The sequence below is a fragment of the Diaphorina citri genome, unplaced genomic scaffold (assembly GCF_000475195.1).
Source record: "Diaphorina citri unplaced genomic scaffold, Diaci psyllid genome assembly version 1.1 scaffold176, whole genome shotgun sequence".
In the NCBI taxonomy this organism is placed as follows: domain Eukaryota; kingdom Metazoa; phylum Arthropoda; class Insecta; order Hemiptera; family Psyllidae; genus Diaphorina; species Diaphorina citri.
Window position 1 is genome coordinate 51,686 of NW_007377613.1, and position 26,230 is coordinate 77,915.

The 26,230-nt window shown below is 39.1% G+C and overlaps 2 protein-coding genes and 1 long non-coding RNA gene across 3 annotated transcripts; 1 reads left to right on the forward strand and 2 right to left on the reverse strand.

The window, feature by feature from the left end:
- Positions 1-899: 899 nt before the first annotated feature.
- On the reverse strand, positions 900-2,122 carry LOC103505464 (neurogenic differentiation factor 1). The gene has a single exon (XM_008469799.2). It carries the CDS (start codon positions 2,120-2,122, stop codon positions 1,403-1,405), a length of 720 nt encoding a protein of 239 aa, XP_008468021.1. The 3' UTR covers positions 900-1,402.
- An 8,609-nt stretch (positions 2,123-10,731) lies between these two features.
- On the forward strand, positions 10,732-11,264 carry LOC113465870. Its single transcript, XR_003390447.1, has 2 exons — positions 10,732-10,888; positions 11,068-11,264. It is a non-coding gene; the product is annotated as an uncharacterized LOC113465870 (long non-coding RNA).
- A 3,885-nt stretch (positions 11,265-15,149) lies between these two features.
- On the reverse strand, positions 15,150-26,199 carry LOC103505466 (scm-like with four MBT domains protein 1). The gene is made up of 12 exons (XM_026820793.1): positions 26,101-26,199; positions 25,570-25,691; positions 24,900-25,104; positions 22,951-23,149; positions 22,861-22,919; positions 21,783-21,981; positions 21,258-21,394; positions 20,452-20,644; positions 19,240-19,732; positions 18,334-18,941; positions 15,883-15,896; positions 15,150-15,272 (listed from the first exon to the last, which is right to left on the reverse strand). The coding sequence occupies exons 1-12, from the start codon at positions 26,197-26,199 to the stop codon at positions 15,150-15,152; spliced, it is 2,451 nt and encodes an 816-aa protein (XP_026676594.1).
- Between the last annotated feature and the right edge of the window lie 31 nt (positions 26,200-26,230).

Genomic DNA, 26,230 nt, shown 5'->3' on the forward strand with positions numbered 1-26,230 from the left:
TCTATTTAATTGAACGCTACTAAAGTCCTCTTGAAAATGTCTTGGAATTTGGATTTCTCGCTGTCGAATGGGAATTGAACCCAGGATCTCCAGATTGTAAGCCACTGACACCCGTTCGTTTACGGAAATTGTTGATAGGCAAGATATCGACCCGAAATCCGAATATTACTCAAATGGCAAAGTATATCCGCACGGCTTGAATGAAGATTTTAATAGGAAGAAGATAATTGCCCAAACTGCCCGAGGCAATAATTTTTATCCGAATCCATGATATGACCAGGTGTTCCGGTAAACTTCGTGACTTCGTGTTGAAGGCAGCATCTTCTGAACTTGTTTACTTGCTGAATTATTGTGATATTCGAAGAGGTTTTTTAATGGTAGGTTAAGATACCTAATAGGAGTAGGCATCTCCTTTTTTCACCAAGAGGAAACAGCGAATTAGATGATTTATTTTGACAAACTACCTATACCTAATTACCTACCTTAACATAGGTACTTTGAAGTTTCTTTTTTACGTAGGTCTATGTGCCTTATTGTGGCCTCATTCTGCCTTCAAAATCGCCTGATCATCTTTTTATTCAATTACTCGTATTATTTTTTCTCTTTGACAAACTACCTATACCTACCTCTATATATGTAGGTACTTTGAAGTTTCTTTTTTACGTAGGTCTATGTGCCTTATTGTGGCCTCACGCCTCATTCTGCCTTCAAAATCGCCTGATCATCTTTTTATTCAAATACTCGTATTATTTTTTCTCTTCTTCTTTTTACTTTTTCTGTTCCCTTTTTCGGGATTTGAACCCGATTTTAGTGTGTTTGGAGAGAAGAATACAAAATTAACACAAAGGAATTATTATTAAAGTTCATTTTCCAAAATTGAAATATTTTGAATCGTTTTCAAGTTATATTTGCTTCAGATTTCATTATAACATTTTCATGGGCATAGAAACACTATAAAATTCATATAAAAAATTTAATAACAAAACAAAATCTCTGTACAAAAAGAAAAAGATAGATTTCTGATTGAAACAAAATAATTACAAGTTGAGGGTACAATAATGACTGTACAAAATGGATTTTGTTAGGAGTTTTGTGAGAGTGGATTTTGTAGAACCCAAAGATCTTGTGGAGTGGAAGACACTTTTGAAGCAAATGCACAGTGACTTTTGCCTTGCTCAGATAATTAAATGAATACCTACTTTAAAGTAGACATCTTGGATCTGATTGCTCAAGTGCCGAAAAAGTCCGCTATGGAAATACATTGAACAATGAAAGTACAAGAGTAGAGAGAACCAATCAATAAAATTTATTTATTGAAGGATTGCTCAAGTTATGGGCTGTCAAAACAACAGCATAAATTTCTAACAAAATGGTGTACATTCTAGAATAAATAGTTAGAACCCTAATCATCGTCATCCTCCTTCGACTTTTTCTTCACTTTCCCCTCAAGCTGTATGGTTTTGGTGACATCTTCCACACAAGATTCAATGCTTGGTTCTGATTGGTCACGACTATAGTCATGTCCTGCTATTCTGGACAAGGTCATGATGTATGAGCATGCTATCCTCAATACGGATAGCTTTGACAGTTTCTGATTGGTGGAATAGGCGGGTACGGTTTTTCGCAAAGTCTCAAACGCCGCACTTATCGTATGAACCCGCGTCCTCTCCCTAGCATTCGCTTCAATACGTCTTTCCCTTGTCATATTCTTGTAGTTCCTATTGTAGTTCTGACTAGAGGATTTACTTTTATAACTATCATTTAGCAAATTGGTTTCATCTGAATCATTCGTACAGCTAGAGGCCGTACTGTCATTACTTACACAAGCATTTAACATTTTCAGATCATCTAGTCGTTCGTGCCTTTTGGGTACTCGACTTAGAGGTTCTCCTAATTTGTTACTAGTTGATTTCTCACTGAAAGTTTTATTGTTAAACGATTTCCCGTTGGAAAGAGAATTTCTAGTTGTGTCTTTTGGTTTTGTCTTGGTTACTAAAGTATCACTGTGTTCTTGTTTCATGAATCCATTGGACCGCACCTCATCTCGCCTCAGAATACTGTCGGCTTTCTTCAAGGGTGGTTTCATCTGAATCATTTGTACAGCTAGAGGCCGTACTGTCATTACTTACACAAGCATTTAAAATTTTCAGATCATCTAATCGTTCGTGCCTTTTGGGTACTCGACTTAGAGGTTCTCCTAATTTGTTACTAGTTGATTTCTCACTGAAAGTTTTATTGCTAAACAATCATTTTCAGATCATCTAATCGTTCGTGCCTTTTCGGTACTCGACTTAGAGGTTCTCCTAATTTGTTACTAGTTGATTTCTCACTGAAAGTTTTATTGCTAAACAATTTCCCGTTGGAAAGAGAATTTCTAGTTGTGTCTTTTGGTTTTGTCTTAGTTACTAAAGTATCACTGTGTTCTTGTTTCATGAATCCATTGGACCGCACCTCATCTCGCCTCAGAATACTGTCGGCTTTCTTCAAGTGAATTTCTAGTTGTGTCTTTTGGTTTTGTCCTAGTTACTAAAGTATCACTGTGTTCTTGTTTCATAAATCCATTGGACCGCACCTCATCTCGCCTCAGAATACTGTCGGCTTTCTTCAAGTCAATAGATGATGGGGGTTCTAACTTAATTCTAACATCGTCTTCTAACTTAATACTATTGCTCAGTGCGTTCAGTTTACTATCTACAAAAGGTTTGGTATACATTAGAGGTGTGGGAATTAACAAGTTGGATGGAATCAATGGTATTGTATCTACAGCAGGATCCTTATGTACTATGAGTGGTTTGAATGGGGCTGGTTGTATACTGGATCGTCCCAGCAGATGATTGTTTATACTGATGGGGTTTCTAATTTGATGTATAGGATGAGACAGTAACGGATTTGTTCTGAGCATGGAAAAGGGATAGGTACTATTGATGAAATTGAAATTGGTATCAACTTTAGGTTTAATGTCCTCAGGAATACTATTGGTTGGTTTGCTTTTGAAGGGGAACACTTTTTTCCTAAAGTCCAAAGGCAGAGAAGTACCTACAGCTAAAGAATCAAACCGATACGAAGATATCAAGGGAGCCAGAACTTTGTGGGCTTTTCAAGAAATTTAAATGTTGATTTTATTAGTAGGCATTTTTGTTAGAAATTAATTATAATTTAGCGTTTTCTATTCTAGTCTAAACCTACAACATTCTCTTCTAGTCTCTATTCCCCCTACAATGCAACAACCACTCTCTACACAAAAACCTGAGCCTCCTCTCCGTCACTGAAAACCCGAACTCAAGTTAACACGTATGAAAATCAATTGGCCAGGCTTCTTCTGACTTCTAAATATCAACGTACCATCTCCGCATATAAACAAAGTGACGTACAATGCAACAACCACTCTCTACACAAAAACCTCAGCCACCTCCCCGTCACTAAAAACCCGAACTCAAGTTAACACGTATGAAAATCAATTGGCCAGGCTTCTTCTGACTTCTAAATATCAACGTACCGTCTCCGCATATAAACAAAGTGACGGAAGTCATCCATGTACTAACACCTTACCTATGTACCTACTTCATATACCTCTATGTAACCTGGTGGAATCTCCATAGTCATTCTCAACATCATTATTTCAAATGTCAATAGTCAATATGTTGAGGAAATGGTCCATGACTGCTACTGTTGATATAGTGTGAGTTTGATATGTATAGTCTTGTCGGCACTCTTTGCTCTTGTGGCAATAATTGAACAAATAAAGTCGAACCATAACATTAATTGAATGGTAGGGACATTCAGACGTAGAAGTTTTCAATATTTAGTCCTATTTCTCAAAGGATAGATCAATTTCAAAACTTCTAAAACATTTGTTTGTCCTTTCCTTCCAATAAATACGACAATATGACAGTTATCTTTGATGTTATAGCTGTACTATGCTAGAAATTTCCCAAAAGGAAAACAATAGGACGCGTAGGAAGAGGAAACGGTGATACCTCTACCGTCAAAGCATTTCCGCCTACATGCAGATTTTCAGACTTTCTTTGAAGTCACTCATCCAGTCGCAAAGAAACTCTCTCAAGTCAAAATTGATCTTAAAAATAGTACCCTAATTGTTTTCAACACAAAGCGGTGCAATATTGAACTGTCAAGCTAATGGGACTTTGCATCCTACTTCTAAGATTCAAAGAAAATCACCATACCATATATCTACATAGGAAAGGCACTGTTATGCACTAATTAAACGCCGTCTTCATGCATCACAAAAGAAAGCATCAAACAATAGAGTTCATAGTGTGGGAGGATTTGGAACTTCACTCTGAACTTGTGAAGTTGTTCAATTGATCGGAAAATTTCAATCGCTTCCGATTTTTCAAGTCAAGAGATGATGGGGGTTCTAACTTAATTCTAACATCGTCTTCTAACTTAATACTATTGCTCAGTGCGTTCAGTTTACTATCTACAAAAGGTACAGTGGCGCAGTTTGAAGCACATTTTAGGAAAGGAGCTGATTAGATGCATATGCATCCTCCTTAGGGAGAAGATTGAAGACTAATACCAATCTCGAGTGGAAGGTAGTCGTCATTTGATGGGGTGCTGGTAGTGTACAAACAATTTTCCATGCTCTCACCGGGTCTATACCTGATGTGTACCAAAGGGATTCAACTAGAACTACCTACTAGAAGTCATTTGACGAGTGAGATAACGTAAATTCAAAACTCAAACAACGAGAGGATTTCTTACTTTTAGTTTTACGAAGTTCTGTGTGGGGTGGTACGTAATTACGTATTGCCTCAGGGATCAACGGTACCTTCACAGATTATCTTCCACTCAAGACTAGTTAAGCATTATTCTCCTCCTAAAGGAAAAGGCATCTTTTTAAAACAGCCAGCACCCTATATGTCGCCACTGGATATCAGTTGATACAGTTTGAAGCACATCTTAGGAAAGGAGCTGATTAGATGCATATGCATCCTCCTTAGGAAGAAGATTGAAGAGTAATACCAATCTCGAGTGGAAGGTAGTCGTCATTTGATGGAGTGCTGGTAGTGTACAAACAATTTCACATGCTCTCACCGGGTCTATACCTGATGTGTACCTACTAGAACTACTAGAAGTCATTTGACGAGTGAGATAACGTAAATTCAAAGCTCAAACAACGAGAGGATTTCTTACTTTTAGTTTTACGGAGTTCTGTGTTGGGTGGTACGTAATTACGTATTGCCTCAGGGATCAACGGTACCTTCACAGATTACCTTCCACTCAAGACATAGTTAAGCATTATTCTCCTCCTAAAGGAAAAGGCATCTTTTTAAAACAGCCAGCACCCTATATGTCGCCACTGGATATCAGTTGATATTGAATATATTGTACTCTTGTTATTACATGGGACAGTGAGACTTGGAGTTGTGATTCATCGAATTTAATGAAGAGCACATGCACGATGCATGGTGCATAAGTCCTGTGTGATGTCATAGCAAGTAATGATGATGGGGTCAAAATCAGTGCATTCCCCGTTATGTTAGAGATTGTTGAACTTGTGAAAAATCCATGTGCTGATACTGCTAGAGGAACTGAATTACATTTAAATTGATTATACCTAGTAGACACTTAAGTAGAATATTTTGTCATATTATTTTACAAAATTTAATAGGTACCTACTTGGGTAAAACTTGTAGATCAGTGAACTACAAAAGTTACTACGAAAGGTCCTCACAGAACCCCTAAAGACTCGATCGGGCCAGAAGGAATATTTTGTCATATTATTTTACAAAATTAAATACTTGGGTAAAACTTGTACATCAGTGAACTACAACAGTTACTACGAAAGGTCCTCACAGAACCCCTAAAGACTCGATCGGGCCAGAAACCTTTATTAAAGTCTTAAACGTGATTGCCGAATTTCATCAAAATTGTAAAGCTATTGTTCGAAGTTTCGAACTTGGAAATTGAACTATTGAACTTTCACCTCTTATAGACATACCTATGCTATGGAACAACGTAAAACAACAAGAAAAGTATATTTGATCAAATAACAACTGATCCATTGTTCAACATCCATCGATCAATACCTCCGCCCGTGATTCATCGGTAATTTGGTTCAGTTTACAAGTTTGAATGATATAATTCGCCCTCGTAGAAGCAATCAACACCATGTATCAACATAATCAACATACCTTGAAACGTGAATTCCATCAAAATTGTAAAGCTATTGTTCGAAGTTTCGAACTTGGAAATTGAACTATTGAACTTTCACCTCTTATAGACATATGGTATGGAACAACGTAAAACAACAAGAAAAGTATGCTTGATCAAATAACAACTGATCCATTGTTCAACATCCATCGATCAATACCTCCGCCCGTGATTCATTGATAATTTGGTTCAGTTTACAAGTTTGAATGATATAATTCGCCCTCGTAGAAGCAATCAACACCATGTATCAACATAATCAACATACCTTTCCTTTGAATGGTGAGTCTGTAATCAAGAATCTTGGAACCTCTATGAATCTCAAGCTCGTCAGAAGTATCAAGTTATTTCATGATGATATGTTTGATCATCACGATGCTATGAATGAGAATTCACATCTCGGATTGTTTATTCAGAATGGTAACACGTCTAATCTGCCTGAGAGAATCTTGGAACCTCTATGAATCTCAAGCTCGTCAGAAGTATCAAGTTATTTCATAATGATATGTTTGATCATCACGATGCTATGAATGAGAATTCACATCTCGGATTGTTTATTCAGAATGGTAACACGTCTAATCTGCCTGAGCTTAAACATCATCTAAGGCGCCATAGATCCGGATTATAATATCTGATTTGAACTTGGACGTGATCCTAATGATTGGTGTTATGATTTTGAATCAGATCTTGGTTTTCATTCAAAAACAATTGTTTTGATTTGTAAGATTGGAGGCGATCATCTAAGGCGCCATAGATCCGGATTATAATATCTGATTTGAACTTGAACGTGATCCTAATGATTGGTGTTATGATTTTGAATCAGATCTTGGTTTTCATTCAAAAACAATTGTTTTGATTTGTAAGATTGGAGGCCTCGGAGTTCCGTAAAAGTTTCTGTTCCTGATTCTCATGAAAAGGTAACTTGGTGTAATGTAGTCGCTTGGCGTGGGGTGTAATGTTATCTCACTTTTATTATGTTTCAAATGTTGCTATTTTGGCATTGTAATATTTGTAATGCTTTAAAAAGTTATAGACAATATGTGCCGAACTTATACGTTATTCCCAACTTACATACAGAACCTGCAATTTTGGAAAACGGGATCTGAGCATTTTGCATTCCAGCTTAGTCCCACAATCAAATCGGAATTATCATACAATAACAAATAGGCAGGTACAAGGTACATGCCAATTTGACCAAATCATGCATCACGTTATGTGTGAGTTTGCCGCCTTCATTCCAGCAGGCTGACAGCTGCCGGTTGCTCCTAAATCCCCAAGACACTTGTTCCTATATCACCCTGGAGGCATTATCCTTTTACACCCAACAGGTTCAAACCGTTTAAAATGCAGAACTTTAACTTGTGCCTAATTGATTAGGTTGGAAAAAATGTGAGAGCAGCAGATGCAAGCATAAATTTGGGAATGAAATTCCCAGCTGATGCTATCAGTCAGTATCAGTGAAGCTCAGCCGAAACCCAAATACATAAATATTCGACTAACCGATTAGATATACGGGGTGATGGTTGAGCTTATAACTTCTTCCGTCTCGTCGATTGTTTGCATTTGGAAGCAATGCTCTGAAATTAATGGAAGTTGCATTGCCTCTTTGAATTGTCAATCTCAATTTCTGAAAATTAGAGAACCTTGAACTCTTTGTCAAGAGTTCAAATTATTTATGACAAAGTTCACATATGTGACCAAAATCTGGTTTTTCCGTCACCTCTAGTTTTCCGTTGAGATTAGAATCAACAAGGTACATTATTGTCTAGAAACTGGAAAGCTATTCGGTGAAGTAGACAGTAAACATTCTCGCCACGATGGGTAGTTTCAACACCACAGAAACTTCTTTGGTCCATCCAGTACGACATGATAAATTCTACACAGACAGGTATAGGTACATTATTGTCTAGAAACTGGAAAGCTATTCGATGAAGTAGACAGTAGGCATTCTCGCCACGATGGGTAGTTTCAACACCACAGAAACTTCTTTGGTCCATCCAGTACGACATGATAAATTCTACACAGACAGGTATCACCAGTATTAGCATATTATCAGTGGGTATCATTTTTTATACAGATGATTTTAGCTGCTGGCACAGACAGCTGATCCTGCAACGCGTTAAATAAGTTCATAATACATAGACATTATCCACAGGTTCATACGAACATACAATTTAAATGAACATATAATTTCGGCTATTATTCGGCTCACCTCTAATTAGTGATTCGGACCCTGCAGTTATAGCAGACTGGTGGGCAAGTCACTGACTGCCCAATTTTGCCACACGAGCTGGGCACGATCAACAAATTTGTCGGTAAATAGGGTTTGTCACAAAATTCTCATTAGAAAGTTTGGATTATCCATGCTGTGAAATGATCAATGCTTTTTGCTGTAAACTGACTACTGTCGAATCGTCAAATAGCACAAGTATCGCCTGTATTTCTGCAAAATCATCTCAGTAAATTATTTACCAACACCACGTCTGACGTTCTGAGGAAACACCATCGTCATGAAAGATTTAGATGTCGAACATATCTTCAGTGCCTAGGCAGAAATCTAAATCTAAAAATCTGGTGTGAACATCACACGACTTTCTATTACATTTGAGTACCGAACCCGCAACTTCTCAACTGTAAGTCAGAGAGTGCTAAATTGCTAAAAGTAACAGACGGACCATAGCTTAGGTACATATTTATTTTAATTTCTGTCAGTAGATATCTCACCTTTCTCACTAATCTGGTTTTAAGTTTGTTATTATTTCAAAATGATCCCCCCAAGAACTGAAAATTGAATTGAAAAACTGTCATTCTGAGCTGGAAGTAGTATAGCCGTATCAGAACCAGTTTTCATAGATACCACACGAATAACTTAAGTCATTGTTGTCGAGATTTAAATTCAGTACCTACCCGTGGATGTATGGATTTTGAAATTGACGTGGGAGAAGGGGGGGTCTCAGTATTTTAATGAAGTTGTTCAGCTTTCAAAGTTTGTTCAATAATTATGCAGTCGGTGAATTTTAAATTCTGATCACATCAGTTATTCCCTTCCCTGTACTCTCTCTTCCCTACCCTGCCTTGGTTTTCTGATCTTATCCCCTTTTGAAGTTATGTACTCATCTCTCAATCTTGTGTTGTTACTGTGGTGGTGCGGTGGTTGTGGTGGTGGTGTGTTACTGTACTGGTGATCCATGAGGGAGTGAGTATTCTGAAATGGCGTTGGTATTGCTTTGCATCTGACTGCGGGATGGGCATGCTATAATTTCCTATTTCATTTGCGGAATTTCATTTCCTATCACAAGAGACTTGTGGGTAAAAATAACGGAGGTAGAAGGAAACATATTTCAGGGGGTTACCTTACAACCCGGAAATATTGGGGGGATTTCATGATGAGCCCTATTGTTGAGAGTTCTAATTGTGGCTCCTATTCAATGGGGGAAATAAAAACGAAATCCGTTTGGATTATCAATTCAATTTATCTGAGGGGCTGATAGGAATGACAGGTGCTTTGGAATGAAATATGATGCTCCCCCCCCCATTCCCTATGCCACCTAAACCTCAAGTAAGCCCTTGTGTGTGTGTGTCCGATTGTATGATTTGGGAAATAATTTCATAATTTTGTAATGAATAAGTTTGCTTAGATTTTCAAAGTTTGGCGCTTCGGAAATATGTACCTCTATCGGATATGAATCATTTTTGGCGCAAGTTTTAGCTATTTCACGTGTCTGCCAATGGAACACCTCACTTTATAAAATAGAATGAATGGGACTTGACCTTATGTGAGATGCGAGCGTCATAATTTTCGCGGAATTTTATTGTTATGTACAATTAGTCGTGAGGTAATGTTGTAAATTTAACCTAGCCGTGAGGTATGTTTTCCATAGGTCCAAAGCACAAGTTATATCAGGGGTTAACAAGAGGTTATCATGTGGCAAGAATATAACAGTACGGGGCCTTCGAAAAGTTTAGAATTTTAAATAAAGCACGCCGGCCTAGTTAGCTTGGAGAGAAGTGCATCTGGCTCGTAAGCGGTAGGTCGCGGGTTCGATTGCCGTCCGGGCCGGATTTTACTCTAAACAGGTAAGGTTTGGTCTCGGAACGGCTGGATTTCTCCTATCCTATATGTTTCTTCTCTCTTCGCATTCAGGGTGATAGGACCTTAGCAGTTACAGTTCCCTCTGTCAAACCTCTAAAATAAAGCACATTAAGATACAAATTTCCACGTCACCGCTGACAACAGTTAAATTTACTGTGAAAATCGCTCGGATGTTAAACAGAAAGGCACTTTTCACTTAACTGGCCCGCCCCCTCAACGATTATGTGTTGTTGTATAAATCTCCTTCTTTTGAAAGCTCAAGTGATATCTAAGTGTATCAGTAACAGCGGTACCACGGTACGGGGGTTCAAACCCGGACACCTGCTCAATAAATAAATGAGTTATTAATTTTATAGCAGTGTTATTATTTTTTTGGAAATAGTATTTAACTAACAGTAGGTACGTCGTGCATTGGAACCATTAAATTAACCCCTAACGAAATACCCTGAACTTGCTGTGTTTCATTGTGTATCTCAAATCCCCGACCTTTGCACTGTAGCGCCTCTGCTGAAAGCTGAAGCTATTGACGGTCTTGCTCTAACTCTACTCAACTTGCACCTCTGCCGTCATAACTTGAAACTAGATGTAGATACGTCTCTTCTTCTGTGTAGACTTGTGGAGGTTGTGCGTACGACGTATTCCATTGTGTTTCTCAAATCCCCGACCTTTGCACTGTAGCGCCTCTGCTGAAAGCTGAAGCTATTGACGGTCTTGCTCTAACTCTGCTCAACTTGCACCTCTGCCGTCATAACTTGAAACTAGATGTGGATACGTCTCTTCTTCTGTGTAGACTTGTGGAGGTTGTTCGTACGAGGTATTTGACAATATTTGTAGGTATGAATCATTGTGCTGAAGCTAGCTGAGAACAAGCCATGGCTGAGGAATAATCGAATCTTCGGACGTGGAATGATTGTAAAATATGTCGAGAATCGTGAGGTAATTATGTGGAAAAATATTGGTGCTTTTGAGTGTTTCTTTTTGTGCGAATAAAATGAAAGAAATTTTGCTTGACCTATAACACAAACTTGTTTGTAAAATATGTCGAGAATCGTGAGGTAATCATGTGGAAAAATATTGGTGCTTTTGAGTGTTTCTTTTTGTGCGAATAAAATGAAAGAAATTTTGCTTGACCTATAACACAAACTTGTTGACTTTTATTGATATAAATTTGCACCTTCCAGACTACTAGTTATTGATACATTCAAAGAAAGGGAAAAAAATCTCCAGGAGGGGAATGGTCGTGACTTCACGGTCAATTATGACAAACAGTGGTTTTTATTTCCATTGTACAAAACCGAACGACTTCTTGACCACTGGTTGAAAATGTAAACAAAATGAGAACTTCATGCCTACCGGTGTTTCTCTGTAATCTGTACCCGTACCGTCTGTGAGACCGTGCAATCCGGGGATTATTAAGACATTGGGTCACGTCTCTAGACTGCTCTAGAGTTTTGTTCTGAAATTAAGTAAATGTGACTAAAATAACTCATTCGAAATATTTTTGAAGAGGTTTGACATAGGGAACTGTAACAACTTTGGTCTTATCTTCCCGAAAGCGAAAAGAGGATAGGACAGGACAGGATTGGAGAAAGTCAACCTTTCCAAGTTTATTCGAAAGATGAAATTAAAGGTGGCGTTCCGATCCTAGCTGCCGGGCAGCGCGACCCGGCAGCGCTGCCGAGCTGTGCGGCCGCTGCCTAAGTATGAATATTTGAATGTTACTTAATTCCTGGAAATGAACTGTGTCTCCAGTTCTCGGACGCAATTGTAGTCGGACCAAACGAAATAGCAAAACTTGCTGATCGGAAAATAGTTCAGAAATCTTATTGAACGATCGGATCCGGTGTCACATTTCGTCGCTTTGAAGTCTTGACATTCGCGCTTCTCCCGCCTCCCGGCACGTTTGATTTCTGTGAATCTTGTTAATTATGCAGAATTGAGAAGCACAGTGGTTGTTTACATTACACTTTTACATTTTAAAGAATTTATTACAAGATATCTATCTACATATTTATTATCATGGGACATTTCATTAGCATGAACCGAGCCAAGTCAACTGATGCCTCCTCTTTTCTACTACCGCCAATTTAGACAATGTCTTGCTTCCGAAGTTCTTTGTTTGAATACTTTTTTTACGAATTTGCATCAGAGACAATTTTTCCTCTCCCAACAAGACAGTCCTGGCAATTTTGTCTCTCAAATGTTTGTTCTCTCTTCAAGGTCACAGAAAAGTGAACGCTCTGATACATTTGTATACAGGGTGGACACTTGGAATGATAAATGTTTGACTTGTGACATTTTTCACTTGCCAAGATATACAGTATCATTCATACCTAGGTAGTTTCCGTGTCCGTGAGAGAGACATTGGTACTTACCTACTTACCTACGGTGTTGGAAGGATTGCGGGGTTTGAAACCTAAAACCCCTTGGTTGTCCAGAATCAATATCTGGACTCCTTCCATATTACATGTGATGTGAATTTACTATAATTTATGGATAATTTTGAAAGTGAAAATATTGTCCTTATGTGTAAATTGTTGTTATTAATGACCTAGATATTAGGATGATACTGATACTCTGTGTACCTGACACAGTATCAGTTTTTGCTCTGGTCATTCCTTAACTTCAATAATGATAATAATAATAATATGGCCCCAGAGGCACCCAATTTTGGGCAAGGGCATTTATTTACAGTAAACTGCAAAAGATACAAAATTTGTTTTGGTCGGTCAGCTAATATAAAGTAATAATTAATAATAATTGTTCTAATAGCTAAAATCGATAAATTGAAATAAGTAAATGAATTGGATAATTGAAATTACAATTAAATTGAGTTCTACAATTATTTTCTAAGTAGGTATGTAAACAAATTAAAGTTGTCCTTTACGATAGTAAGTAGGTACCTAATATTTAAACCTTATACCCAAGTTCTGAGTTAGTAATTCTCTTCCGAAGCGCCAAAGGTGATGAATTTTCGATGCCTACTCGTACAACTTTGAAAATCTAAGCAAACTTATTCATTAGAAAATTATGAGATTATTTCCCAACTCATACAATCGGACACACACACACACACACAAGGGCTTACTTGAGGTTTAGGTGGCATAGGGAATGGGGGGGGAGCATCATATTTCATTCCAAAGCACCTGTCATTCCTATCAGCCCCTCAGATAAATTGAATTGATAATCCAAACGGATTTCGTTTTTACTTCCCCCATTGAATATATAGGAGCCACAATTAGAACTCTCAACAATAGGGCTCATCATGAAATCCCCCCAATATTTCCGGGTTGTAGGTAACCCCCTGAAATATGTTTCCTTCTACCTGCGTTATTTTTACCCACAAGTCTCTTGCGATAGGAAATGAAATTCCACAAATGCGCTACGAAACTTGATCAGACTCGTAATTTCACATCTTTTGCATTTTATTCTGTCTTAGCCATAGGCCATAGGTGTTAGCAGAGTTATGTACCTTCGTTTACACTAGAAAACATTCCCTCGATAAAATGTGATAAAATACCGGGTGTCTCAGCAAACTCTTGACGATCCACCCTCTCGATATGCTTGATTTATCCCGATTTTATTGGAGACTTTAATAAAGGATAGACCCTTAAGTAAAAGTTCTCTGTTTTTTACAAATGCTCATCTACCCTTAGATATGTGTAAAGCCTCTTGGATGGGTAAACTCTCGAATTTTTCACTACTTAAACGTTCTTTCTTTTTAAGTTTTTTCACAAATCATCTTTCTTTGGGTATGGTATAGCCTCTAGCTGAATCTTTCCATAAATCATCATCTTTGCTATAGTAAGTAGTAAATATCAGCTTCTTGGATGAATAAACTCTCAAATTCTTCACGGATGACCCTTGGTACTCAACGTATCCAGATTCCAGAATCGTTTATTCAGCATTCAATAAATACACATTCACAAGTCGTAAAATATAATTATACAACACAAGAGTACATAGCTACATAGTACATGCTGATGGTAATAATAATAATGATGATACCATCCTGTCGTTATTATACAGAGCTCAGGAATCCTGACCAGCGTAATTACCTATATCGAGAAAATCTAGATCTAACAATACAACTTGTTTAGTTTGCTACAATGGTAGAGTTGTTCCGAGGAGCATGGATACCACCCACAAGCAGGGGAACCAGCAGAGGTACAACTATCACAACTCAGAAGAACTGAACAATAGACACATTATTTTGGAATAATTTTGAAGATAAATACCTGAGTACTTGGGTAGTACTGAGTACTGAGAACAGGCAGACTTATTTACTAAGACTTCGAGGCTAACTAAGATTAAGATGACAAAGAGTTCAAGTTATTGTCAATTACAAAATTACAGGACGAATGACGAGCAATTGTCCCCTAACGACGGAAAAAGCTGATAAGATCAGATTTGTATCTATTACTTTAGAGGGAAAATACTTGGTTATCTAAATAAACATCAGCTGTTTTTGTAAGCTGTCTGTTCTTTGTTATAACATGCCCATCCCGCAGTCAGATGCAAAGCAATGCCAACGCCATTTATCAGAATACTCACTCCCTCATGGATCACCACTACAGTAACACACCACCACCACCCACCACAGTAACAACACAAGATTGAGAGATGAGTACATAACCAATGTCTTTAATAATTTACGGGTTCCACGGTCTTACAGACGATACGGGTACAGATTACAGAGAAACACCGGTAGGCATGAAGTTCTCATTTTGTTTACATTTTTAACCAGTGGTCAAGAAGTCGTTCGGTTTTGTACAATGGAAATAAAAAACCACTGTTTGTCATAATTGACCGTGAAGTCATGACCATTCCCCTCCTGGGAGATTATTCATCTACAGTCTGCAATGTTGCATGAATCATGAACTTATACTTCTCGAGAATCGTGCTTCATTGCTGTAAACTTCAGACCAGTCTTTCTATCTTCGGATTGCACAATAATGAGGTCTATCTGACTTGCTTGAACGTATTTCATGTTCTGAAATGATCTCTGTAACCAGCTCGGCAAGTAGGCCTAGTATTGAGAGCGACTACAGTTTACTGTTATCAAACTAAAACACATCAGGACGTTGGACAAAATAAAGTCGATTGGAAGAAGTGTTGTTCTCAAATCTCATCAATACCCTTTGACATGCGAAACACAATCCACCTTTTGGTTGGATCGGTAGACAGTCAGATAATGTGTGTATTTCATGTTCTGAAATGGTCTCTGTAACCAGCTCGGTAAGTAGGCCTAGTATTGAGAGCGACTACAGTTTACTGTTATCAAACTAAGTAAAACACATCAGGACGTTGGACAAAATAAAGTCGATTGGAAGAAGGCATTTTTCATCGTGAAAAAACGGTGTTGTTCTCAAATCTCATCAATACCCTTTGACATGCGAAACACAATCCACCTTTTAGTTGGATCGGTAGACAATCAGATAATGTGTCCAACTACCCCATCATCATGATATAACATTTCCTACTGGAGACAGCAGACAGCATTCAGTGACCGCAGACTGATGGGGTTTCACGACTGTATTAGTCACCAAACCACAAAGGAGTCACACGAAAACACACAAGACATACATAGAAAATTCACCTCGGCGAAATATTACCTCGTCGAGGAAAACTGAAATACAAGGGATATGATATCACGGGAGTTTATATATGCAGGTACATCTAGTGTGATATCACAGGGACTTGTGGTTTTCACGAAATGTCACGCTGAGGGGGTGAAATTTCATCAACAATGGGATGAAGGGTGCAGAGGCAATATATCATATTCAGTGACCGCAGACTCGCAGACTGATGGGATTTCACGACTGTATTAGTCACCAAACCACAAAGGAGTCACACGAAAACACACAAGACATGCATAGAAAATTCACCTCGGCGAAATATTACCTCGTCCAGGGAAACTGAAATACAAGAGATATGATATCACGGGAGTTTATATGCAGGCACCTTTAGTACGATATGACAGGGACTTGTGGTTTTCACGAAATGTCACGCTGAGGGGGTGAAATTTCATCAACAATGGGATGAAGGGTGCAGAGGCAATATATCACATTACGAAGACTGAAAATCAAATTAAACTTGAACGAGTGTTGTGCAGGGAAAACAAACAAAAACACGTCCTTCATAAATAAAAACGAATTTCAGTTGAATTCAGAACAACTCCATTGTCGCCTATGATCTAAAAAAACAATGTCAGGGACGTAGATTTTTTTCTCTCGAATAAATTTGGATTTAATGGAACAAAAATCTGGATGTTAAGCACACACTAGCACTATCATACCTGGAAGATTTTAGGCAAAACTTGTAAGCACAACAGAAGATACCCCGCAAGGTATTTTTAGAGAATATTTGAAGATTCAAGTAAGTACCTACCTACTTAGGTAGGTACTTCCAGTTGAGAAAGGAAAACTGAATTGACACCTTTGAATAGTTTTTATTAGGCACCTACTATTTGCAGTACCTAACTCAGGGTTGTCCAACCTTAGGGCACCCGAGGGCCGCAAGAGACCAAGGTAGAGAGTTGGCGGGCCGCAAAAATCCGGGTTGTTAGGTAATCCCCTGAAATATGTTTCCTTCTACCTCCGTTATTTTTACCCACAAGTCTCTTGCGATAGGAAATGAAATTCCGCAAATGAAATAGGAAATTATAGCATGCCCATCCCGCAGTCAGATGCAAAGCAATACCAACGCCATTTCAGAATACTCACTCCCTCATGGATCACCAGTACAGTAACACACCACCACCACAACCACCGCACCACCACAGTAACAACACAAGATTGAGAGATGAGTACATAACTTCAAAAGGGGATAAGATCAGAAAACCAAGGCAGGGTAGGGAAGAGAGAGTACAGGGAAGGGAATAACTGATGTGATCAGAATTTAAAATTCACCGACTGCATAATTATTGAACAAACTTTGAAAGCTGAACAACTTCATTAAAATACTGAGACCCCCCCTTCTCCCACGTCAATTTCAAAATCCATACATCCACGGGTAGGTACTGAATTTAAATCTCGACAACAATGGTAACCCCCTGAAATATGTTTCCTTCTACCTGCGTTATTTTTACCCACAAGTCTCTTGCGATAGGAAATGAAATTCCACAAATGCGCTACGAAACTTGATCAGACTCGTAATTTCACATCTTTTGCATTTTATTCTGTCTTAGCCATAGGCCATAGGTGTTAGCAGAGTTATGTACCTTCGTTTACACTAGAAAACATTCCCTCGATAAAATGTGATAAAATACCGGGTGTCTCAGCAAACTCTTGACGATCCACCCTCTCGATATGCTTGATTTATCCCGATTTTATTGGAGACTTTAATAAAGGATAGACCCTTAAGTAAAAGTTCTCTGTTTTTTACAAATGCTCATCTACCCTTAGATATGTGTAAAGCCTCTTGGATGGGTAAACTCTCGAATTTTTCACTACTTAAACGTTCTTTCTTTTTAAGTTTTTTCACAAATCATCTTTCTTTGGGTATGGTATAGCCTCTAGCTGAATCTTTCCATAAATCATCATCTTTGCTATAGTAAGTAGTAAATATCAGCTTCTTGGATGAATAAACTCTCAAATTCTTCACGGATGACCCTTGGTACTCAACGTATCCAGATTCCAGAATCGTTTATTCAGCATTCAATAAATACACATTCACAAGTCGTAAAATATAATTATACAACACAAGAGTACATAGCTACATAGTACATGCTGATGGTAATAATAATAATGATGATACCATCCTGTCGTTATTATACAGAGCTCAGGAATCCTGACCAGCGTAATTACCTATATCGAGAATCTACCTACTTACCGAGCTGGTTACAGAGACCATTTCAGAACATGAAATACGTTCAAGCAAGTCAGATTCAAGTCATCATTATTGTGCAATCCGAAGATAGAAAGACTGGTCTGAAGTTTACAGCAATGAAGCACGATTCTCGAGAAGTATAAGTTCATGATTCTCTCAAACATTTCTCCTTGTTCCACACAATATTCTCCTCCGGGGAGGTTTCCTTGGGCGGTGGTATATCTTCCTGGAACGGCGTTCTGTCCTCAAACATTTCTCCTTGTTCCACACAATATTCTCCTCCGGGGAGGTTTCCTTGGGTGGTGGTATATCTTCCTGGAACGGCGTTCTGTTGACTAGAGACACTGGGTTTGTGAGAGGTTTGTATATGAAAGACTTGTAGTCAATGGACTGTTTGGTGTTGGTTTTCTTATCCTTGGAGCTCTTGACTTTGTTTCGTTCTAAACAGTTCAGAGGACATTCAGGACAGGGCTTGAGAGAGATCAGGTTCTGACATACCTGGAGCTTCTTACATATTTCCATACAATAGTCCTCCACAGCATCGAGTCTCGTAGCCACCTCTATGGTTCCCTTATAGACACGTTTCTTATATTTGACTTTGAGTTCCTCCCGTGTTCGACCCTCAGGGGGTTTAGTACTAGGCGCTTCTAGTTCTCTCAGTATTCTCATCTGTACATAGGCCAGGTTAGCGATTCTCTTGACAACATCCAGGAGTACCAAACGTACAGGACCTGGTCCTATAACCTTGGGAAGAGCCGCTAGCTTACTCTTGCTAAGGAATGGACCTGTGAAGCATTTGTGATTCAAATAGATTGTTGTTTTCTCACAACCAATACATGGGGGCCTTTAGGAAGAGCCGCTAGCTTACTCTTGCTAAGGAATGGACCTGTGAAGCATTTGTGATTCAAATAGATCGTTGTTTTCTCACAACCAATACATGAGGGCAGGGGTACGCTAGCGTTAGGTGTGGCAGGTTCTACTTTGGCTTCTACAAGACAGGGTGTATCAGTAGGGGGAACTATAGGGTGACCTGTACTCTTGGACCAGCCAAGAGGGAACACCTCACAGTCCATCAGATCGACCCAGAACTTGGTCTGATCACCCGGTATGTCTAGTTTTACATGAAGAAGATCCTGGATCACAGACAAGACTTGGGAAGAGCTGCTAGCTTACTCTTGCTAAGGAATGGACCTGTGAAGCATTTGTGATTCAAATAGATTGTTGTTTTCTCACAACCAATACATGGGGGCCTGGGTACACTAGCGCTAGGTGAGGCAGGTTCTACTTTGGCTTCTACAAGACAGGGTGTATCAGTAGGAGGGGCAATAGGGTGTCCTGTACTCTTGGACCAGCCAAGAGGGAACACTTCACAGTCCATCAGATCGACCCAGAACTTGGTCTGATCACCCGGTATGTCTAGTTTTACATGAAGAAGATCCTGGATCACAGACAAGATAGTACCAACACACATCTGACATCTGTTGTGCGGGTTGACTACTTCAAGTTTCATTCCAGGCGTGACAGGAATGTTGGGATTTCGTTTGAGTATCTTTTCAAATCGGGCTAGCTTGTTGGAATCTTCGTCAATGGGAGATTCTTCTTTATGCACTTCAAGGCCGTGTGACTTTGCCCACTCTATAAAAAAATGGAATAGAAATAAATTTTCTGCTCAGAGTTTGAAACCCCGTATTGAATAAGTAATTAAGTCGTTACTTATTCCACCCCAAAGTGCTAATTCACGGGTTGGGGCGGTTGGGCCTCATACTTTTTTTAAGGTGTTTGACAGAGGGAACTTTAACTACTAAGGTCTTATCATCCCGAAATCGAAGACAGGATAGGAGAAAGCCAGTCGTTCCAAGAAAGAACATTGTCCGTTCAGGATAAAATCCACTCCGGGCGGGAATCGAACCCGCGACATAGCGCTTACTGAAATCACTACACCATTGCAGTAGTCCATATTTTCTTTGAGACTTTCTATACATACCTCCTATAAAAAAATGGAATAGAAATAAATTTTCTGCTCAGAGTTAGAAACCCCGTATTGAATAAGTAATTAAGTCGTTACTTATTCCATCCCAAAGTGCTAATTCACGGGTTGGGGCGGTTGGGCCTCATACTTTTTTTAAGGTGTTTGACAGAGGGAACTTTATCTACTAAGGTCTTATCATCCCGAAATCGAAGACAGGATAGGAGAAAGCCAGCCGTTCCAGGAAAGAACATTGTCCGTTCAGGATAAAATCCACTCCGGGTGGGAATCGAACCCGCGACATAGCGCTTACTGAAATCACTACACCATTGCAGTAGTCCATATTTTCTTTGAGACTTTCTATACATACCTATGTCCTTTGTCTTACCATGCGGAAAAATGTAGGGGTGATCCAAGGTAGCGAGGAATTTCGAGTCGCTGTTATCAATTTGGACCAGGAAATAATATGGATCGAATATTTGGACTACTGTAGCAGACGCTATGGCCGAGTGAAGTTTGGGGTCTACAGCCTCCAGCTTGGTGCCAACAGTTAGTTCGTGCTTCAACTGAGGTGGTTCATACTGAAATAAGGGCATTATTGTCATTTTTCATTTTATTAGCGGTAATAAAGGTCGAGAAAAATTTATCAGGACATGAGTTACACAATAGGTCTGCCTGGAAGAGACTGACGAGAAACGCGAAGAAAAATTCAGAGTCCTTGAATATTATCATTCCAAATGATGATTCCCTATAAATACTCGAGATTCTCGAGAATGCTTTACTGAATCAGCCTAGTTGGATCGGAAGGTAGCGCCTGCCTTGTAAGCGCTAGGTCACGAGTTCTATTCTCTCCCGGTGCGAACCTTATCCTAATCTTAAATAGAAAAGGTTCATATTCTCTCCCGGCGCGAACCTTATCCTAATCTTAAACAGAAAAGGTTCATTCTCGGAACGGCTGGCTTTCTCCTAAACTATCTTCTCATTTTCTGGACTATAAGACCTTCGTTGTTACAAGTCCCCCTATCAAGCATCTTTCTTTTTTTCAGGTTCAATTTGACATGGAAAATATAGATCTGAAATATCTAGATACAAAGGGCGACCGTCTTCCTTTGTTTTCAAAACATACATTTTTTAATTGTTTTATTTGTATTCATTAGAGTACAAATAAAATAAATAATGTATGTTTTGACTTACCTTGTAATTCCTTATTTTTGATATCTTGCACTCCATCTCAAAGTTGAACGTATTCATTTCAAATAGCGCGGCCCAAGCCTCACTACTGTGGGTATCGTTGTCAAGATGAGAGGGCTTTGCTATGCTCCACGGTGCTCCTGAGCAATAAAATAGACGATATTAACTTGGTTGCTTTGTAAGCGCTAGGCTGTGAGTTCGATTCCCGCCCGGGGCGGATTTTATCCTGAACGGATAATGATAGTTCCCGGAAAAGCTGCCTTTCGATTTCGGGATGATAAAACCTTAGCAATTACAGTTCCTTCTATCAAACCTCTTGAGAAAAAAAGACTTGGTTCATTGAACTCTGAACCTTGGGAAAAAGACAGAAGTTGGGCACAAGTATACACCCATCAATAACCAATTTTATCACCGCCACTCTAGCAAGATTTCGACCTGATGAGCACGAACTATCAGGTAGACCTGACAAGCGGACCTGATCAGGTGTACCTGTCAGGTCTACCTGATAGTGAGTGGCTAGTTTCTCACCCTGTGATTTTGTCCATCCATACGGGTGTATGCGACGCGATGTGTAGAAAAGCCAGAAGGAGGGTTCTTCAGGATTGGGCGTGTCATATCTCAGCTGAAGACGACCCCCATAATTCTCCAGGATATTGCCAACCCATACCCGGTATGGACAGAATTCATCCTCGATCTCCAACTTCATTCCAGGGACGAATTGTTCGTACTGGGGAAAAAAGTGATTAAGTTGGAAGAAGAATACAGATTAAATTAGAAAAAGAAAAAAGAATACAGATTAGGTTTTTGTATAAGCTTAACCCATCCTCTAAGGCTATTTGACCCAACACCTAAGTTTAGAATGGGCTTTTTGTGTATGCTAGTATCCAGAGTTAGTAAAGCCTGCAGATAACCAGCCGGACTTTATCCAACTTAGTTTGGACTACCTTGGAGGGTAGCGCGCCTCCTTTGTAAGCTGAACGTCGCGGGTTCGATTCCCGCTCAGGGCGGACTTTATAAGATTCGTTCTCGGAACAACTGACTTTCTCCTATGCTGTCCTTCTTCTTTCTTTTATTTCGGGACAATAAGGCCTCAGGACAATAACACCTCAGGAGTTACACTTCCCTCTAGAGCAGCTTGAGTTTTGTTTCACAAAGGTTTAGCCAACACCTGAAAGGAGCCTAAGACGCGTTTCGTTCTTATTGGAACTCATCAGTTAGACATAGCTCTCAGGAGCTGGCCAAGAATTTGGAAGCGGTGTTATTAATACTTCAGAAATGGAAATTGTGGAGAAACGAGAACCTGCGTTTTCTATGTAAGATTTTATTTAGTGTTGAGTGTTGTAGTGAGTGCCACAAAGGGCTGCCCACTTCAAATTAAAAAACTTTGCACTTTGTATTCCCTATTCCACAGTATCTCTTTTGAAATATTACTCAAAAACTGGGAATGCTGTTTTGGCTTTAATTTTCTTATCTCACCACTTTTATAGGCTGACATTTTTGGATAGGAACTTGGCCTTTTTTTTCACACTGCAAAAAAATTAACAAAACTTTTGCAAAGTATAAAGCTTTTCATAGAAAACAGGCTAGTCCAGAGTGAGGCACCCACCTCAAACATTGCATACTCCTGTACAGTATTGACATGGCCTTGTTTCACCTCTGCCAGGGTCTACCTGATAGTGAGTGGCTAGTTTCTCACCCTGTGATTTTGTCCATCCATACGGGTGTATGCGACGCGATGTGTAGAAAAGCCAGAAGGAGGGTTCTTCAGGATTGGGCGTGTCATATCTCAGCTGAAGACGACCCCCATAATTCTCCAGGATATTGCCAACCCATACCCGGTATGGACAGAATTCATCCTCGATCTCCAACTTCATTCCAGGGACGAATTGTTCGTACTGGGGAAAAAAGTGTTTGGAAGAATAATACAGATTAAATTAGAAAAAGAATACAGATTAGGTTTTTGTATAAGCTTAACCCATCCTCTAAGGCTATTTGACCCAACACCTAAGTTTAGAATGGGCTTTTTGTGTATGCTAGTATCCAGAGTTAGTAAAGCCTGCAGATAACCAGCCGGACTTTATCCAACTTAGTTTGGACTACCTTGGAGGGTAGCGCGCCTCCTTTGTAAGCTGAACGTCGCGGGTTCGATTCCCGCTCAGGGCGGACTTTATAAGATTCGTTCTCGGAACAACTGACTTTCTCCTATGCTGTCCTTCTTCTTTCTTTTATTTCGGGACAATAAGGCCTCAGGACAATAACACCTCAGGAGTTACACTTCCCTCTAGAGCAGCTTGAGTTTTGTTTCACAAAGGTTTAGCCAACACCTGAAAGGAGCCTAAGACGCGTTTCGTTCTTATTGGAACTCATCAGTTAGACATAGCTCTCAGGAGCTGGCCAAGAATTTGGAAGCGGTGTTATTAATACTTCAGAAATGGAAATTGTGGAGAAACGAGAACCTGCGTTTTCTATGTAAGATTTTATTTAGTGTTGAGTGTTGTAGTGAGTGCCGTTTTTGTATAAGGCAGGTATAGGTTTTTGTATAAGCTTAACCCATCCTCTAAGGCTATTTGCCCCAACACCTAAGTTTAGAATGGTCTTTTTGTGTATGCTAGTATCCAGAGTTAGTAAAGCCTGCAGATAACCAGCCGGACTTTATCCAACTTAGTTTGGACTACCTTGGAGGACTAAGGGGCTCTAGATCAAATCCAAAACGTGCTCTCTGATACATAGGTACTGGTACTGTAGATTCCCGTCAGTGTAAACTCATTGTTACTGTCCCTGCTTTCAGTCTGCCTTTTAAACTTATTCTATGGTATAGCGGCAAGCTGGATATCTCCTGTTCAGAATTTGTTAAAATCAGAACAAAGCCCTGTTGGCCCGCTATCGGATAGTCAAATCTCCTGGATTGGACCCGCTCAGGGCGGACTTTATAAGATTCGTTCTCGGAACGGCTGGCTTTCTCCTATCCTGCCCTTCTTCTTTCTTCTATTTCGGGACAATAAGGCCTCAGGACAATAACACCTCAGGAGTTACACTTCCCTCTAGAGCAGCTTGAGTTCTGTTTCACAAAGGTTTAGCCAACACCTGAGAGCAGCCTAAGACGCGTTTCGTTCTTATTGTAACTCATCAGTTAGACATAGCTCTCAGGTGCTGGCCAAGAATTTGGAAGTGGTGTTATTTATACTTCAGAAATGGAAATTGTGGAGAAACGAGAACCTGCGTTTTCTATGTAAGATTTTATTTAGTGTTGAGTGTTGTAGTGAGTGCCACAAAGGGCTGCCCACTTCAAATTAAAAAACTTTGCACTTTGTATTCCCTATTCCACAGTATCTCTTTTGAAATATTACTCAAAAACTGGGAATGCTGTTTTTGAGTGCCACAAGGGCTGCCCACTTCAAATTAAAAAAACTTTGCACTTTGTATTCCCTATTCCACAGTATCTCTTTTGAAATATTACTCAAAAACTGGGAATGCTGTTTTGGCTTTAATTTTCTTATCTCACCACTTTTATAGGCTGACATTTTTGGATAGGAACTTGGCCTTTTTTTCACATTGCAAAATATTTAACAAAACTTTTGCAAAGTATAAAATACAGACAGCAAAGCTTTTCATACAAAACAGGCTAGTCCAGAGTGAGGCACCCACCTCAAACATTGCATACTCCTGTACAGTATTGACATGGCCTTGTTTCACCTCTGCCAGTAATGCCTTCTTGTCCACATGTGATAAATAGGAGGGAGGCGTGAGAGATAGATTACACCGTTCACACCAGCCCAGTGGGTGAGGTTTGAAACTGTTGATCATCTGCCACTTGTCATGTGTTGGATTGGAGTCACCAAGGAATTGGAGCCTGTGGAATATGGAAAATTTTTCCTTTACTTTTTTGAAGGTAAGTACTGCTAAGAAAGCATATGGATATGGTTATTTTTATGGACATTCCCAGCTCTAGAAATTTTTGGACTGAGAAGATAGCATCTTTCAAGTTGAATAACTACCAATATTCTGATTACAACAACCATGTCATCTAGTATTACCTTTTCAAATTAACAATGTTATACAAATGTTCGTAAAATCGGTAACAAAAAGTCCTGTGGGGCATTACTTTCCTTGATTTTTTTCCTTTCTTTGAATGTATCAATAACTAGTAGTCTGGAAGGTGCAAATTTATATCAATAAAAGTCAACAAGTTTGTGTTATAGGTCAAGCTGTTATACAATCAGAAACAAAAGTATAGAGGTTTAAAGAGATCTTTCTTGTTAAGTGACACTTTAAGAAATAAGACATTGAAAATGTTATATCAGAGGGCTTTGCTTACCTCACAACTGGCCCCAGACTCATGACAACTGTAGCTATCCAATATTTTGACTTGTTATCTTCGATGTAGGGCATTTCAATTTTCATTCCAGCCTGCAGTATGAGATTTGCTTTCCTGTATACCTGAGAAAAACAGAGAACAAAGATATATAGAGTCACTGAAAACTATAGCTCATCAAGGAACAAAGGTTGATCCACAAGCCCTAGTGATATTTTTTTTTTTTTTTTTTGTAGAAGTCTTTTATATAAGATTGTTATCTATTTTCATCCTCTCTTTTATCATTTCTAGTTCCTACCCCTACATATTTTACAAGTTTTGTGCTTAAAAAAGAGTGAGTAAATGCTTGAAATTATAAGTAAGTAAAACTCATATTTTCATCAGTAAATAGTTTCTTCAAATTAAATTGATCCCAAGGACAAGGAAAACCTAGACCCTTCATAAATGGAGTGTGCCTGAAGGCATGTACTGTGTTCCAATACTTGACCCCGCCAAACCCTTCATGGCTAGAAGGAAATACCTAAGTCTGCTTACATGAGGGAGACATGCCTCAGGTAATACTTCCAGGTTTTTCTGCTTCAGGAGAGAATCCCAGTCAAACTCTGAATCTGAAATAAATTGTTCAAATTGCATATTAGTAAATTAATGTCCTTGTATAAGTTAT